The sequence below is a fragment of the Pyrus communis genome, chromosome 5 (genome assembly GCF_041283825.1).
Source record: "Pyrus communis isolate YQ-2024b chromosome 5, ASM4128382v1, whole genome shotgun sequence".
Lineage (NCBI taxonomy): Eukaryota > Viridiplantae > Streptophyta > Magnoliopsida > Rosales > Rosaceae > Pyrus > Pyrus communis.
In genome coordinates, this window is record NC_142569.1 from 4,843,632 (window position 1) to 4,861,927 (window position 18,296).

General features: G+C 38.7%; 2 protein-coding genes across 10 annotated transcripts; one reads left to right on the plus strand and one right to left on the minus strand.

Moving 5' to 3' along the window:
- The first annotated feature begins 5,706 nt into the window (after positions 1-5,706).
- On the plus strand, positions 5,707-8,120 carry LOC137725573 (F-box protein At5g46170). The gene is made up of 2 exons (XM_068464302.2): positions 5,707-7,263; positions 7,714-8,120. Exon 1 carries the CDS (start codon positions 6,032-6,034, stop codon positions 7,241-7,243), a length of 1,212 nt encoding a protein of 403 aa, XP_068320403.2. The 5' UTR covers positions 5,707-6,031; the 3' UTR covers positions 7,244-7,263; positions 7,714-8,120.
- A 3,594-nt stretch (positions 8,121-11,714) lies between these two features.
- On the minus strand, positions 11,715-18,017 carry LOC137725595 (transcription factor TCP2). 9 transcript variants are annotated; one of them, XM_088693884.1, is made up of 6 exons: positions 17,701-17,988; positions 17,539-17,591; positions 17,178-17,337; positions 16,781-16,838; positions 14,778-16,687; positions 11,715-11,974 (listed from the first exon to the last, which is right to left on the minus strand). In XM_088693884.1, exon 5 carries the CDS (start codon positions 16,283-16,285, stop codon positions 14,819-14,821), a length of 1,467 nt encoding a protein of 488 aa, XP_088550010.1. In that variant the 5' UTR covers positions 16,286-16,687; positions 16,781-16,838; positions 17,178-17,337; positions 17,539-17,591; positions 17,701-17,988; the 3' UTR covers positions 11,715-11,974; positions 14,778-14,818. The 9 variants fall into 9 exon arrangements, with proteins under 9 accessions (XP_088550010.1, XP_088550012.1, XP_068320432.2 ...); XM_088693886.1 differs by having other exon boundaries at positions 17,178-17,372; XM_068464331.2 differs by lacking the exon at positions 16,781-16,838 and having other exon boundaries at positions 17,701-18,017.
- Positions 18,018-18,296: the final 279 nt, after the last annotated feature.

Genomic DNA, 18,296 nt, shown 5'->3' on the forward strand with positions numbered 1-18,296 from the left:
ATTATTAGCTATTATTGCTTCACGTAGGTGAGTTGCAATTTGAATTGAGGGCGAATTTTTAGAGTCTGCTTGTAGGATCATAGCCATTTGTTTGAGCCAGTAGCACGTGTGTTGATGAATGGTCGTCATCTTCACCTTCCACATGATTTGTTGGTAACGAGGGCTTTTCAACTTAGGGTTTGGTTCCTTTCAATGATCTCAAATAACGATAAGTAGGTTATTTGAAAGAAGAGTAAATTGTAGTAATAATTATTTAACTTTAACTTAATTTGAGTAATGGTCTCTCAACTAAAAATTCATTACCATTAGTCACTCAACTCATCAAAATGCGTAACTATGGTCCCTCAACTATAAAAATTCATTACCATTAGTCTATCAACTCATCAAAACGTGCAACTATAGTCCCTCAACTAAAAATCCATTACCATCAGTCCTCAACTTTAATCCGACTAGATAAATGATCACTTAACTTATATACAATTGGAGCAATGGTCTCTCAACTCTTAACCCAATTGTAGCAATGGTCCTTCTAACATAACTCATTTTAACAAAATTCTGACGAAGTTGACGAAAATGACCATAGATACACGTTGTGATGAGTTAAGGGACCCCAATCGTAGCAATGGTCCTTCCAACATAACTCATTTTGACAACATTCATATGAACTTGACGAAAATGGTCATAACTACACATTTTAATGAGTTGAGGGACCAATGATAATGGATTTTTAATTGAGAGACATTGCTTTAATTTGATTTTAATTGAGAAACCATTACTACGATTTACTTTACAAGATTAATGACCGATGATTGAGCTTTGGTGTGTAGTCTTACGTGCCTAAGCCCTTTGACGTGGGCCCAATTTAATGGGAAAGAACAGGTTCCATATTTTGCTTTCATCCGAATCAAAGTTACCATTATTTGCTGGGTTATGCTTTAAGCACATCCCTAAACGTCATTTCACCTATAAATTAGTAATAAAACACAATTAAAAAAATGGTAAAAAATGAAATTGGGCCAGACCAAAGCCTTGAACCAACCCAACTTGACCTAGTTTGCGGCCTTTTGTTGCGGCTTTTACCGTCTTTACCCGACCATAAAATCATCATCTTTCATTTCATTAGGTCACAAGTTGCGGTCATGCACCTACGGCCCTGCCTATCTACCCACCATCTTCTTACTTTCATCACCTTAAAATTATTCTAATACTTACTAATTATTCATGAAATGACCCACGTGCATTACCCGAGTTGGTCAGAAGTTAATGTTTGTTCTTCGCACTTAAGTTATGCAATGGTTCAACTCATTTTCACCATTATAGTAAATGATCACTTACAATTTATGGATTTTATATGACTTTTATGAATTATACGTCTCAACTTCAAAAATTTTATTTTTATTTTACGCATGTTAAGATGTTAAATATGAAGATTATTATTTTATAGTTTACACCTATCAAGTTGTTAAATGATCTGATTCGTGTTGTGGTTTACATCAAATTAAATGATCAACGTTCACTAATTTAGATCCTCTCTGGATCTTACTATTTGGAACCTAAGGACCATATAATATGAGCCTTTGGTTTGTGTGAAAAAGAGATGAGTTCTTAATTTGTGTGACTTGCATCAACAAAATAAACTAATAAAGATCGTTAAATTCAATTTTAGTGATCCTCAAAGTTGACCAAAAATATTAGTATTGACATCAACCGTGGTAAATGAAATGAAATAGGTGATTTCGTGTTTGTAGTTTGTACCGTGATACTATCACATCAGTACGGATGCACGCACACATACTGCGAGAGCCCACAACGTGCGCGTGCGCGTGCGTGAATTTTATTTTTCTTGGATCTGTTTTAATTAATTAATTAATTATTATGCTTAAGTTTAATTAATTGCACATGCTTATGTGATACCTGGATGGGATACAATCTGCATTTTATTCGGGCTTCCAAGGCCAATTATCAAGTAATTAATTATATGGTATTTAGTGTTACGTGTGAAAACTTTGGAGTTTTGAATTAATTTTATTGGATTTTATTCATCTGAAAAAATATATATTGATATGGATTTTATTCATTTTTGTTTAGCTTGATCTCCATTTTGTCAGAACACATTCTCTCGCTCCTCTGCGAGTTGCTGCACGTCTAAATGAATATAACTATTATTGAATAAGATGATTGACAAAATGTCCTAAAGAGACTAAGTGAAGGTATGTAGCCAAGGGCAACTAGTTAAAGTGTCATGCGACTTCATCTTGTCTTTTAAGAGGAAAAATTCCTAAATTCGTGAATGCATATACACGCCTATATATTGTTTAGCGAAAATTGCAAGACTACCATCTCGATCATAAGTTATGATGCAATCTATCACTCAACAAAGCTGGGTCAATTTGCCTGTTATAGAGGACTACATTATTAGAGTTGCATAATTGTTGATCCTTCTTGAATAGTTTGAATTATATCATTGAAAGCCAGTGTTACAAAGTTCGAAACAAATTCACCATCATATGGCTGAGTAATGGTTATTAGCTATTATTGCTTAAGCGTAGGTGAGTTGCAATTTGAATTGAGGGCGAATTTTTAGAGTCTGCTTGCAGGATCGTGGCCCTTTGTTTGAGCCTGTAGCACGTGTGTTGATGAATGGTCGTCATCCTGACCTTCCTCATGATTTGTTGGTAACGAGGGCTTTTCAACTTAGGGTTTGGTTCTTTTCAATGCTCTAAAATAACGATAAGTAGGTTATTTGAAAGAAGAGTAAATTGTAGCAATAATCCTTTAATTTTGATTTAATTGGAGCAATAATCATTCAACTAAAAATCCATTACCATTAGTCCATCAACTCATCAAAACGTACAACTATAATCCCTCAACTAAAAATCCATTACCATTGGTCCTCAACTTTAATTCGACTAGATAAATGTTCCCTTACTTTAACCCAATTATAGCAATGGTCCCTCAACTCTTAACCCAATTATAGCAATGGTCCCTCAACTCTGAACCCAATTATAGCAATAGTCCTTCCAACATAACTCATTTTAACAAAATTCTGACAAAATTGACGAAAATGACCATAGCTACACGTTGTGATAAGTTAAGGAACCCCAATTGTAGCAATGATTCTTCTAACATAACTCATTTTGACAAAATTCTGACGAATTTGACGAAAATAACCATAACTACACATTTTGATGAGTTGAGAGACCAATGGTAATGAAATGGATTTTTAGTTGAGGGACATTGCTCCAATTTACTTTACAAGAATAATGACCGATGATTGAGCTCTGGTGTGTAGTCTTACGTGTCTATTCCCTTTGACGTGGGCCCAATTTAATGGGAAAGAACAGGTTCCATATTTTGCTTTCATCCGAATCAAAGTTGCCATTATTTGCTGGGTTATGTTGTAAGCACATCCCTAAACGTCATTTCACCTATAGATTAGTAAGGTACCGTTTGGTACGTGGGACGGGACGGAATAGAGTGGGATAAGGCGTTCCGTCCCACGTTTGGTGCGCCTAAAACGGGTGGAACGAGCTGTTTCACGGGACGAATTTTGGGTGAATTTTCGTTCCACCTCACCCCCTGAAACGACTCGTTCCACATCTGTGGAACACAAAATTATAATCTCTCTGTGTTCCGTCCTGTTCCGTCCCGTCCCATTCCGTTCCGTTCCGTCCCGTCCCGTTCCGTTCCGTTCCGTTCCGTCCCGTTCCGTCCCGTCCCGTTCCGTCCCGTCCCGTCTGCATACCAAACGATAGAACACAATTAAAAAAATGGTAAAAAATGAAATTGGGCCAGACCAAAGCCTTGAACCAACCCAACTTGACCTCCATTGCGCCCTTTTGTTGCGGCTTTTTACTGTCTTTACCCAACCATATAATCATCATCTTTCATTTCATTAGGTCACAAGCACCTACGGCCCTACCTATCCACCCACCATCTTCTTACTTTCATCACCTTAAAATTATTCTAATACTTACTAATTATTCTTGAAATTGGACCCACGTGGGTTATCCGAGTTGGTCAGAAGTTAATGTTTGTTCTTCATATTTAAGTTTGTTTTTCATTCTTGTAAATAATTGATTTATTTGTTATCTGAGTTGGTCAAATATTAGTGTTTGTTCTTCGCACTTGAGTTTGTCTTCCGTTTTTGTAAATTAGAGATTTATTTGTTATTCGAGTTGGTCAGAGATTAGTGTTTGTTCTTTGCACTTGAGTTTGTTTTCTGTTTTTTTTTTTTTTTTTTTTTTTTTAATTAGAGATTTACATGTTATTTGAGTTGGTCAGAGATTAGTGTTTGTTCTTCGCACTTGAGTTTATCTTTCGTTTTTGTAAATTAGAGATTTATTTTTTATTCAAGTTGGTCAGAGATTAGGTTTTGTTCTTCGCACTTAAGTTTGTCTTTCGTTTTTGTAAATTTGAAATTTATTTGATATTCGAGTTGGTCAAAGATTAGTGTTTGTTATTCACACTTAAGTTTGTCTTTCGTTCTTGTAAATTAAAGATTTTTTTTTGGTCAGAATATTAGATGTTTTATTAAAAATATTATAAGATAGTATAATGTAATTATAACTATACTAAAACTGAGTTAAAAGCCACTATTTATAAACAGTGAATCGACGAAAATGCCTTGATTCTTTCTCCATGTCCCATTCTATTTTTAACTTGGAACAATTAATTTACCAAATAGCCTATAATATCCACGCATTTATCATCGTGGATGGCTCTCAGAAGTCTCATGCTTTCAGTTCGATCTCTCATACAGTCTAAATTAGAATAGTTTAGAATATTATAACATAAAATAAAGTAAAATTAGATATTGGATTGATTATTATTATTATTATCCCTCACCAATTATGTTTTAAAATTGCGATTTCTTTTAATCTAAATGAAAATCTTGTTTTGCTTGAGAGCCATCTAGTATGCTTTGCAAACTATTGTTTATTTTAGCATTCATCATCAGAAAAGGGAATATTGGGGCACAACCAGCACTCTTTATATACTTACTTTTTCGTGTCACACCTCTTTAAACAATATTAAGACTTGATTAGAAATAAATAAACATGATTAAGACAAGAATTTTCATTTTTAAAATCATTTTATGTCAAAATAATACAAAACATTATAATTTGCCCTTCTCCTTTTTTGGGTCATAGCTTAAGTTATAGTTGGGTTCATAGTGTCCGTGTCATTGAGTTCGAATGTCTCTACTTTTTTTATGGAAAAAAAATTATTATATTAGAAAAATTATATTGTCAAATAATTTATAGTTATGTCCATATTTATACTAAATCTAACGAAAAAAATTAATATAGTCAAACATAATACTAATACCGAAAAAGTTGATGTCTAATATTCATGTCTATAAAAAATTTGATGTCTAATACTCATGTCTATAAAAAATTTAATCATGTTAAATGTATTTAAAGGGATTAATTGAAAGTATAAAAAAGCTTAAATATAATTTACCCAACAAGAAAAGGAATCAAAGTTAAGGATGAAAAAGGAGGGTAAAGCCAGCAAAAGTAGAGAAGCTAAAACCAAGAATAAATTTTACAAGAAAACAAACAGAGCAACAGTAAATAGATTAAATTTGTAAACTATCTTTTATAAATCACACGATCGACATTCAATAATTAAACTCTTCCTATGAATTATTAAAAAAGAATTCAATTAATATCGACCTACAAAATATAATCTAAAAATTTTGTCCCATCGCATTTTACAAACATGATATATTGTGTCTCTCTCTGTCAATCCTCTAATTTATATCATTTCTCTCGCTCTCTCTTTCCTCCGGGCATCGTAATATGACAGAACAAGAAGCCTAACCCAGCAGCTTGGATATTTCTCCTCCTCCCACCATTTCTTCCCCCATCCACGTCTTTCTTTCTCTCTCTCTCTCTAATCCCTCTCTGCAACCTGCAATCTGCCATGCCGTTTCCCTCCTCAGATCTACCCACCTCCACCCCAATCTGATCTCTTTCTCCTTCTCTCTCCGTCCCAATCCCACCCGTAATCCCCAACCGAAACGATGTCGTCTCTGCGCTCAGATCTGACCTTCTCCTCCAGAGTCTACCCGGAACCCTACTCCTCCATCGACGACGACGACCTCTTCGATCGCCTCCCGGACTCCCTTCTCCTCCTCGTCTTCAACAAGATCGGCGACGTCAAGGCCCTCGGCCGCTGCTGCGTTGTTTCCCGCCGCTTCCACTCCCTCGTCCCCCAGGTCGAAAACGTTGTCGTCCGCGTCGACTGCGTCATCTCCGACGATGATTCCTCCCCCTCCGCCTCCTCGTCTTCCTCCTCCGACAAGTCCCGGACCCCCTTTTCTGCCCTCTTCCGCCTCGTCCTCAGCGGCATTGTCAAGCCTCTGCAGGCGCTCGGCCAGTTCCTGGGACCCAACCGGCGATCCCCGAATGGGTCCCACTCCGTTCTCTCCGTCGATGACCCAGATTCCTCCGCCGCCGACAGCAACAGCCTCGACCAATCCGGCGTCACCCACCACTCCCCGACCCAAGTCTTGAAGAACTTCAACGAGATTCGATTCCTCCGGATCGATCTTCCCAGCGGCGAGCTAGGCATCGACGACGGCGTTTTGCTCAGGTGGAAGGCCGATTTCGGCTCCACCTTAGACAACTGCGTCATCCTTGGCGCCTCCTCCGTCATTCACCCGGGACCCACCAAAACATCGCTCTATCCGGACACTTGGTCCGATGGGTTGTGCGCCACCAACAACGCAGCCGTGGCGGAAGATAACGGAAGCATACCCGACTCGTTTTACACCAACGGCGGCCTGAAGCTGAGGGTTGTCTGGACGATCAGCTCGTTGATCGCCGCCTCCGCCCGGCACTACCTGCTTCAGCCCATCATTTCCGAGCACAATACGCTAGACAGCTTGGTTCTGACGGATGCCGACGGGCAGGGGGTGTTGCACATGAACAGGGACCAGCTCGAGGAGCTGCGGGTGAAGCCATTGTCGGCCTCCTTGGCCTCGAAGAGGACGCTCGTGCCGGCCCTGAACATGCGGCTCTGGTATGCTCCCCAGCTGGAATTGCCTGATGGGGTTGTGCTAAAGGGTGCGACTTTGGTTGCTATAAGGCCCAGCGAGCAATCTCTGACCGCCAAGAAGGAGGTTTCCTCTGATATGTCCTGGGTTTCGACCGCCTTCGAAGAGCCGTACGGGACGGCGGCCAAGATGCTGGTCAAGAGGCGCACTTACTCTCTTGAGATGAACTCCTTCTGAATCGATTTCGAGTGTCTCAGGTACATTTGCTGTTAATGCATTCGTATACCTATGATTCGGATTGAATTGGATGGTTGCTTGGGTTTTAATGCCTTTCGGCTGCAATTCAATGACTAATTGACTTTAAACGTTGGGAAATATTTCTTGTACATTAGAACCAGAAGTCAGTCATTTCGTTCTTGTTCTTACTGGCAATCCAAAGTTCCAAAATTTAATGGCATTACAGGTAATTAAGGTGATCTGCGTGTTCCTCAGAATCCAAAGTTCCAAAATTGTATTGGATTGCCAAGAATATGATCTATAAAGTAGCTTAAAAGTATGTCATTTGATAAATAAGCGAACGAGAGTTTGGATGAACAATCAAATGCATAATGTTAGGTAGCGATATGGTACTAGTATGTTTTGGGATTTCTGATTCCGCTTTTGGTTGTGGTTTGGTACTGATCTAGTTCAACTTGGGATTTTATCAGGGAAAACAGTGTCCTTCGGGGGAAAATGGGGGAGCAGCATTAAGTTGAAAGTGGAGAAGGGGAGAACAATTTTGCCTCATCGGAAGACTTAAGTTAACCGCGGTGCCTCTCAATTGTGCAATGAATCTGGATTGGAACGACGCAGAAAGAAGAGATACTCCGTTGGAACACGCACTGCAGATCCTCCACTCTTGTATGCTTGAGCCGAGAGTTGAAAATGCTTCATCTGCTGGATGCTTTGCAAGAGTGAGTGCTCACATGCAACTGAGATTGATGTTCTAAAGATTTTGGGACTGCAGTGATCAACTTTTACCTTTCTTTCTTCCAAATGTATGTGAATATTGTAGGTATCATGACACTCTCTCTCTGGTTATGTGATGTATGTCAAAAGTTCGTTTCCGCAGCAACTTCCATTCAAAGTTCCCATCCTTACAGTAAGTAACAGAAACGTGCTTGGTTCACATGACTGTCGTTTAAGGATCGGTAGCAGGAAGTTCCGATTGATCCAACGATTGAATGTTTGTGAGATAACTTCAATGGAGATTATGAAGTAATTGTCCCCTTTTCTTCTCCCATTTTAGGCTAGGATCCGTTTTGCCCGTACGGACTGATCTCGGTCATTCATGTTTGTGAGACCCGCAAAGTAGGACGGGTTCTGAGCGATTGATCCTGCTTCTGGGTCTCACAAGAATTTGCTTCGGCGAGGAGAGGAAACTCGTTTTTTCATCACAAAAATTATTTTTGCCATTTATGTGGAGGGAATTTTAACAAAAAGTTTTCGGTACTGTTTATTTTAACAAAAAACAACATTTTTATACTAAAAAACCAATAATTGAGCTATTCACTTTACTCTTTATTTTGTCCTTATCGTTAAAACTTAAAGTTTTCAAACTCTTTTTATAAGTTTTCTTTTTATGCAATCACGAAAGCTTAATTTATAGAAAAATAATTACAAACTAATTTTGGAATAAAACATCACTTTTGTGGCTCCAAAATAAAGAGGGAATTATTTATTCTCTTGATCTGTTAACAAATGCTTTGTCTCCCGATAGATAAACAGGTGGTTTATAAAATAATTATACAAAAAATATTCTGCTCAAGTGGGTTGAATTTTGTGCGATTAGATTAGGCGCTAAATAAAGCATGAAAAAAAATGCCTATTTGTGGTCCTCGTTAACCATTTTTTGGACCCATCTCATACAAAACAAAGGTCCGAATTTTTCCCCTTTGAACGATTTGAATTTCTTGTTGTTTGGCTTTGGACAATAAGATCTAGAGATTTCTCTGCATATATCTTAAATCGGAAAAATTAGGGTAACGTTCCTCAGCCACGTTTATTTATTTTAATTTTCATTATTTTCCTTTGAAAGAAAGAAAGATGAATTTTGGGTGGAGAATGATTAGTTACTTAATTCAATTCAATTTAATTTTGATATCCGAGCTGGTTGTCCTCCCACCTTTATCTGTTTATTATCATGTGAAATTTCTTTGCTTTGTACACCCACAAATTCACAATCCACGTGAACTAAAACCTGCACTCCAAACAACCCTATTCACTTAGGGCCATGATGTACATCTTTCATTTCTATTTCTCTTCTACGTTATTCATTACTATTATTTTACTTCAACATTGCAACCACACCACTGCATAACATCGTTAATCATAAGTTATATAACAGGTGAATGATATAGATGATATGTAATGAACTTATCAATGCATTATAACATGAGTAGTTAGTAATACCACATCACAATTTGACGCTTACTAAAATACTTTTCATCCGAAATTTTTTTAATGTTCACGCTTTCGCACATTGTTACTAATAATACCGTTGTTGTAACAAGTGTGCATTTGGAAAATAAAAATATGAAGCCCAATAATCAATTTCTCTAATTGAACAAGTGCAAATGTTCCGGTTGATGCTAATATGTGCTTTAATATGTGCAAAAGCAAAACTTACTTTCATTGGATGCTCTCAAACGAATGAAACTACTTTCAACAAGCTTTCTGAAAAGTGCTTAAGAAGTGTAGCATTTCGACACATGCTGCTTTTGTTTTTCTGAAAAAAGTACTTTCAACTAATAACTCTACTTCTTTGGGCTTAATTCATGTAACCATATGTTGGGCCTGGTTCATAGTTTCGTCATTTTAGGGCGCATCGATCGTGACATGCAATTTACATGCATAGTAAATGACACATCTTGATCTCAGTGTCTGTAGGACATTGGAATGGCCGTGTGTTGGCTGACACCCGAGAGGGAGGGGGGATTTTTTTTTTTTTTGTTGGGGGGGGGGGGGGGGGGGGGGGCGGGGTGGTGGGGTTGTGACACAAGCTAGCTTATCATGTGTTTGCTCTGAACATGTCTAAGAGGGAGGGGGGGTGACGCAAGCTAGCTTATCATGTGTATGCTTTGAACATGTTCATGCATTCTCATGTTCTCATATTCTTATCATAAGCACGGTAGGATGACTTGTGTCACCCCCGAGTGTCGGGGGGTGTTGTTACGCAAGCTAGCTTATCATGCATATGCTCTGAACATGTTCATGCATTCTCATGTTCTCATATTCTTATCATAAGCACGGTAGGATGACTTGTGACACCCCTCGAGTGTCGGTCAGCACATGCTCATCCCGATATCCGCCGGACACTAGAATCGAAGCGTGTCTAAATAATACATACTAATAGAAAAAACTATTAATAAATAGATAGACGTACTATAGCAAGAGTAAGATTGGTAACACGAATCCCACGGATTTCTGGAGTTTAGAAGATCATCAACCTCCTTAATTAAGGGTTTGAGTTTATTTATTTCGATTCTAGTTCTTATTTTTAGTTTCAGTTGCCTCCAAAACTTGGTGAGGCATCTGCTACAAACTAAAAATGCATTTCGACATCCTAAGTTGAAAAATGAAAAAAATGCCCTATCTAGAATATAATCCAATATATGGATGTATCAACTAATAACAATAATTTTTCACTTAAAAGATGTAAGCGAGGCTAGCTAGTCAAGAAAGTATGTCCGTCCCACAAGGGTCCACTTACTTATTGTTGCTTAAGCCTTATTACTTTTGGGCCTACTTCGTACACCTAAGGAACTTTTGGGACTAAGTAATAGACTTAAGGGATTTTTGGGCCTGCTCTCAATTGATTTCCAACATCAAACTTTATTGGGAAAATTTGTGTTTCAATTTCAAACTAGTAATATCGCTAAACAAATTTAAAGATGAATGTCATATCTACTAGAGTTAGATCATCCCTTGATCTCAAATTCAGGAGATGACGAATTGAGCACTACAGACCATTCAATTTAAATCATGCAGCTTCTATTAGCTCACTAGACCCCCCAAACACACAACACTACGCCCTCATCTCTCTCTCCCTCATACATCTCTCTTAAATTGTCCAGACAACTAAGTCTATCAGCGCCGAAGTTTGAGAACTAGAGATAATCTTAATTCCACTATTTGCTCTAATTTTCAAGTTACATTATTTCACATTTGATATGCATATAAATCATATGCGTACAAATTGGGTGAAAATGAGAGGTCAAAATAAAATATTTCAGCCCTCAATGTAGTTGACTTGCAAAGATTTTCTTTTTAAAAGACGAAATATATATGTCTATATATATATATATATATATATATATATATATATATATATATATAACATATAATGTAAAGCTTAAACTAGTCAAATGATGAGGATTTGACTGCCCTGCGAAAAGGCGAGCACACTTCCTTAGTCACCTAACTAGCCTAACGTAACATTAAAGATTTGACGATTACCAAAACATATAATGTAAAGCCTGAACTAGTCAAATGAAAGAAGGATTTGACTGGCCTGAGAAAAAGCGAGCACACTTCCTTGAGAAAAAGCGAGCACACTTCCTTAGTCAACTAACTAGCCTAACTCAACATAAAAGATTTGAAGATTGCCAACTTAGCATGCATGTTTCAATAACCAAATACAGTGAAGATGACTTGCAGAGCAAGAAAATGAGAAAAAGAATATATAACTTCAATCGAATTGTCAGTTACATCTTCTTCAACACAGACAATGCTATTGCTATTGCGCACACAGAGACGGATAAATATATATATATATATATATAGCCGAAAATATAGAACTGGAAAATGGTTAAAAGCAGAAATAGCAACAATTTCAGAAGGATAAAAATATTAGCAATCATCCGATGCAGAAAACTACATGCTATTCCCCCCACAGCTTTCCACCACTACTTGTTTAGCTTCAGTTTCCTGCATTAAACATTATCACTGCAATTACCATGCATGAATTAAAAAATCCAACTTTGAAATAAGACAAAGCCTGCAATAAACTCAAGGGAAAATGCAACTTTGTAATAAACTCAAAGTTCAAATCTCGACCGCACTTTTAAAGGCAGACTATGAAGCAATAGAAACACTACCAAGGATTGATCACTGCTGAAATGGACTAGGGTTTGAAATACTACAAGGATAATTCGATCCGACTAAGAAATTCTAGAAACCATGAGGCTTAATTTTATCCGACTAAGTAGTTACTCAACTAGCAACATCAGTACAAGTATTAAAGCAAGGAATGCAGGAAAGATGAAGAAGAAGACGACACGTTCGTATCTTTCTTCCAACGGCCATCTTACGAGGCTTTGACGACGCTACTGTGAGAGGTTTTGTTTCCTGGGAAATACTATTGTCATTTATGTTCTTATGTTTAATGGTGGTTTTGTGGTTTGAGGTTTAAGGTGCGTGGTGTGTGGTATGTGTTGCTAACAAAGATAAAAAGTTATCCAGAACAGGAATTCTTGGAATATATACAAGAACATCTAAGGACTTTGAAAATATTCCTTTGACTAAGCATGCATCTCATGAAATTCTTTTCTGTTTCAGTACATGTTTCAGCAAAACGTAGAACGAGACGGAGAAAATCTTAAAACAAGAATTTGCAACACTAACCAATACAAAACAAAACAAAACAGAGGAAAAAAAACAAATTTGATTACGTGAAGCTTACTTGTTATTGCATTAGTTTTGTTATTAATGGCAGTTATTTGATTCTGTCACCATATTTGTCAAATGGATAGCGCCATCCACGCACCTATTTTTACTTCTCACATACTCCTCTCACTTTTCGACCGTCGGATTGAATGAATTGAAGATTAATGGTCAAAAAGGATGTGTGAGGTTAAAATGGGTGTGTGAATAGCACTTTCTTTGTCAAATATGGAATCCCTTGGAAAGTAAACATATTAGTAAGAAATATTTCAAAATAATCAACTACCCTTGCTTAATAGTATTTTAAAAGATTTTAAGTTGGAATCAACCAAACAAAAAACTATATATAAACAAGAATGAATGTTAATTTTGTATCCATGTCTCCCATCCCCAAATGACCCACTTTAACACAGATTTATGGGAAATGTTTGATTGAATAATTTTTATTTCAAAAGAAGAAAAAGTATATTTTTACTCAACAATATATGTATGGCAATAGAGGAGCTTCAACTATATTGAAGTTGAAGTTGTGGTGGTGTAGCTCAATGCAAGCCAGGGATGAGCAACTGAGGTCTCACATCGGAGAAATATCTCAACAACCTATAAATTAAGAGTTTATGTTCCACTAAGATTAAAAACTAAGGTCTTGTGTGATAAAATCTCACAGCTAAAAAGGTATACACTTTTGAGCCGGAAACAAACTACAACAGACGTACCAACTATTAATTCATGTTTAACTCTTATGCAATCACTAAAGAAAGAGAGTAGAGAAGAAAGTCGAGGAGGAAATGAGTGAGAACTAATAAAACTAAACGAAACAAAAACCTATTCAAAACATATTTTAGTTTGAAATTTATAAATATTTTGCTCCTTTCCCTTTAACCTCTATCATATTTCTTCTCCATGTCAATCCACCATGTTTTTAGTAATTTTTTTTTTAAGTGGGACGAGTGGCAAGCCACAATTATCCACCTATTCCAGGGGTCGGGAAGACTCACAAAGGCATTTTAGCCTCCCCCGGCCACAAGGCTCGCTTCCACACTAGTAGCGGGTTTCGAACCCGAGACCTCCAGTTTTTAGTTATAAGGAAGCCTCGTAATCCACCATTTACCATTGAGCCACCAGCTCGTGGTTCCTTGTTTTTAGTAATTGAGTACAGTAAAATTAAAGCATAAAAATAGGACTGGAAACGGATAAAATGAGTGTCAAAAACCGCTACAACGTTTGTACAAATAGGATTTTTTTTTTTTTTTTCCACATATACATGTACTCTAATGTTTCAACATTTGAGAGAAAACAGATCGAAGCAACTTAATTTATTAATGCAAATGCCCGCCTACGGGCCTGGGATCCCTTAACCAAAATGTTAGCTAGTTAGGGCTCATGCTAATTGCTAAAATGCTAAGCAAACAAAGTTGAAAGTTAGCTCTCCAATATTATTCACCATGCTAATTAATTCGCAAAAACAACTCCATGCAAATTATATACAAGTAAAGGCCGACAGTCCGCCGAGCAGTGTGGCGCAGCACGGAAGGGCAGAAAAGAACAATTAAACAATCCTAAAGCTAACGAGAACAGCAAAAGCCTCCTCCGAGTGACAAACCACATGGACTGAGCCAGGTGAATGCCAACACCTGTCAGCCATCCATGGACGACCTCATATGCTAAGAGAGAAGGAAACCAAAACAAGAGAACAAACGAGGAGACAACCAGCCGATCCCCCCCATTCACTCCAATCCATGCAGGATTCAAAAGCAGACAGAAAACATTGCAATTAAAAACATATATCTCCATCAAACCTTTGGCCCAATGCCTTACTTGTTTATGATTACCAAGAAAAGCAAGCAAACCCTACTTCTGTGCGAAATTAACAATTATATATGTAGATATACACACACATATGTATAAGCTAGGTTTTTAGCTAGGCTAGCTACTCATATGTGAGGCAAAAAAAAGCACAGAAATAGAGAAGCAACCAACCAATGCAAAAGTAAGAAGCATAAAATGTATATTATATTTGGAGGGAAAAAAAAAAAAGAAAAAGAAAATCAGATTGGTGAAGGTTTACCAGAAAGAAGCTTTGATAGGTTGACTGATCGTTGAGACAAATCAGTTCTTTGCTTTGCCCTTGTGGTCTGAATGCCGGGTTCCGTCGCCGTAGAGTTGCTGCAAGCCGCGATCAAATCCACCTGGGAATTGCTGGTGGTGCTGCTCATGGTGGTGGTGGTGGTGGTGATTCTCCATGGTTGGCGCGGCTGCGGCCGCAGCAGCTCCGATGAAGAAGGGTACATTGGTCGATCCGTCTATGGGAGAAAACCTCTGAAGGTGATGAGGCATAAGAGACGGTGAAGAGGAAGAATTGGACTGAAGGGTCCCCCTATTGAAACCAGCAAGGCCGCCGGAAGAAGAGATCGAAAAGTTCAGGTTGTAGTCACCGCCATTGCCCGGTTCCGTCGAGGTCGTGACCGGGATGAGGTCGGGAACAAACGAGAAGTGCTGAAGCTCCGAACTGTGATGTCCGTGATGATGTTCCCCGGACACATTGAACGGGGAGACAAGCGACATTGTCTGCGGAATAGAGTTCATCCCCAAATGGATTTGTCTGGAGAATCCGGCCGATTGATGAGTCCGGGCCGAGGACAACCCAAGAAGCCCGGGACTGAAGTAATCCATTGGTGCTGGTGCCTTGTGGAACAAAATGGGCTCACCGCCGCCGCCGCCATGATTCTGCTGATGATGATGAGCAGATGCGGTCGGAGAATCGTTGTTGTTGTGAGCAGTGCCGATGCCCGCGGTGAGAAGTTCAGTGAAAGAAGCATTTTGTTGGGAAATGTTGTTGTTTATGTTGTGCTGGCAAGCTGACTCAATGCTTTCTTTACTTTCTTTATCCTTGTCCTTGGCGGCTCTTTCTCTTGCCCGCTCCCGGGCCTTGGACCGGTTCACCCGAACCTCCGACCGCGAAAGGGACAGCCCGGATCCCTTGCTGGTCTCGGAAGTACTGGAGCAAGCGGATTTCGACAAGGAAAGGTGCTGACTTTGGTTCCCGGTCTGGTTCTGATTCTGGTTGTAGTTCTGATCGAACTCAATCTCTGCCGAATCAAACCCTCCACGCTCGCAGCTCGCCCTCTTCTCGTCGCTGAGCTGCTTAGGCGTGTCAGGGAACGAAGAATTGTTCAGAGAAGGGAGCTCAGCGATGGCATCGGCGGCGGCTTTGATCAGCCACTCAATTGCTTTGCTGGGCTGGTCGTAATTTAACCGATCTTGGAGATCGTAGAACTGAATGGCGGTGGCTACAGACAACCGGACCCTCCGGTCTCTCAACCCTTTTGAAGTCCAGACCTTGCTGTGCCGATCTTTGCCGCCGGAGGCTCTGGAAACGCGGATGATGCGGGAGTGGTGCCAACCGCGGAGACGGTTGCCCGCATCGGCTGCGGCTGTGGTGGCGGCGTCCCTCTTGAGTTCTAGGCATGATGGGTCTTGATTGTCGTCGTCTTCGGGTGATGGCTTGTGATCTCTGCTGCTGCCGTTTCCGATTCTTGGGAACTTGTTGCTGGCTTGTATCTCCTCCACCTCCATAGCAGTAGTTTCATGCCTTTCTCAAACAAAGACTCATTCAATTTTGGGACGTTCTTTTCTCTTGCTCTGGTTCGTTCTTATCCTTCTGCACCACTAGCTCTCTCTAGAGAAAGAAAGGGGTTGAATTTGGGGGACGGAGGGAGTGGTTTTAGAGAGAGAAAGAGGGGGAGGACTGGAGGAGGAGGTGGGGTTGCAGTGTACTATGCATTGATGACGATAATTCAGAGAGGGTACTTTGACTGTGTAGTACTAAAAAGGCCTTTTTTACGGTGCTGATATATCACGGTCAAAGTCAGGCGAGAGACTCTCTCTCTCTCGAAAGCTTTTTGCAGTTCCTGCAGTGTGCTTTCAAAAGCAGCAAACCAAAGCCTGCACAGTTTTACCCTTCACAGTCTATCAGCTCTGCCAAAAAAAAATAAAAAATCAACAGTAAATTTTCATATTTCATTTCCATTTTTAATTCCATAAATGTAAAGAAAAAGTAAGAAAATTTACCCAAAATACATCACAATACAGAAGCAAGTAAAAGCAGTTGATCAGATGCCTAAATACACTACACATTTACACACAAAAAACCCAGCTTTCAGAGATCTCAAGCTAATAAAAACTAAATGCCTAAACCTAACAAAAGGGTTTTTAAAGAAGATGAGCTTTTGAATATAACCTAAGTTAGAAACCAAAAAAAGCAGAATTAATATGTAATCCCTTTTCTGCTTCAGATTCAAGCAGAAGCAGTAAATCTGAAACAATTTTATTTTTGTTGCCCTAAAAATGCGAGACGTATTCGTGCTCTCCTGTATATTAAGCTCAATAAAACACATTAAACAATAAAAAAATTAAAATAAAAGAAAAGATAATTGGCAGCTCAAATAAAATATGAGAAATTTCAAACCTTGAACAGTGTTGTGGGTTTTGATTTGGTAGAGACAGGTGTCAAGGTATCACTGATTGTTGCAACTTAAACAAACGTACAGACAGCAGAAATGGAGCAGTGTGATTCTGTCTGCAGATTCATAAGCAGTTTGAGATTTTGGCATCCAAAGCTCTCAGATCTGCGCATTCAAACTTGATGGGATCAGTTCCTTTGCTGCAAAAAACCCATCCAATCAGAACAAAATCTCTAAACTTTATCCTTCCCAATTTCTCCTCCACCTCCAAACTCAAAACCCCATATTAATGACAACCTAATTAACACTAATTACAATTAAAGATGCTAAATTTAAGCTAAATCAAGATTAGACTGATGAGATGACCTAAACTCCTCCCAAGATGCAAGAGTTACACTTCGCACACAAATCCAGACTGCCTGAAAAGTTCAGAAAATCACCATTAACTGAATAACCCAGAAACAAAAAGTAAACAGATTTGAGCTTTATCCGCAGAAAGTTGAAATTTTGAGCGAGAAAAAGACTCACAGACGCTGCATATGTGTTTGTGAGCTGAGAACTGGAGATGGGTTGGGAGGTGGAAGCGAGTTAGGGTTGCTGATGGTGGTGATTGGCGGGTAAGAAAATAACCAGAGAAAATGTGAGAAATTGATGAAAAGTAGAGGGAGAGGTTTCAATACAGAAAAATGGAAACTGGGGTTTGAGAGGATTAAGTAGTAGTTGAACTAAACACTGGAAGAAGATGAGAGAGATGGAGGAGGAGAGAGAGAGTTGTTTGCATCTTCCCCATTTGAGCAAATCACCGGCCTTATCGGTAAAGGACAGCACACACCGCCGTTCTCTCCACTTTATAGATATACTCTTTCTCTCCCTTTTGCCCCTCTTCTCTTTCCTTTTTACCTCTATTGCCATTTATTTTCGTTTGTTAGTTTTATTATTATTTCTGTTTTTTTTTGTCTAATTATAAATTCCAACAAGAAATAAAACTATAAAAATGAACGGTTAAAATTATGTTGTGTATTTTTCTTCATTTGAAGGAATGAGGAGTTTGAACTACATAATTAAGATCAAATCTATTAATATGTTGTTGACAATCTATTGAATATTGTCAAACTTTTTAAAAT

Bases quoted from the DNA above. Each gene is read 5' to 3' on its own strand.
- LOC137725573 (XM_068464302.2), top strand. From the start codon at position 6,032: ATGTCGTCTCTGCGCTCAGATCTGACCTTCTCCTCCAGAGTCTACCCG.
- LOC137725595 (XM_068464331.2), bottom strand. From the start codon at position 16,285: ATGGAGGTGGAGGAGATACAAGCCAGCAACAAGTTCCCAAGAATCGGA.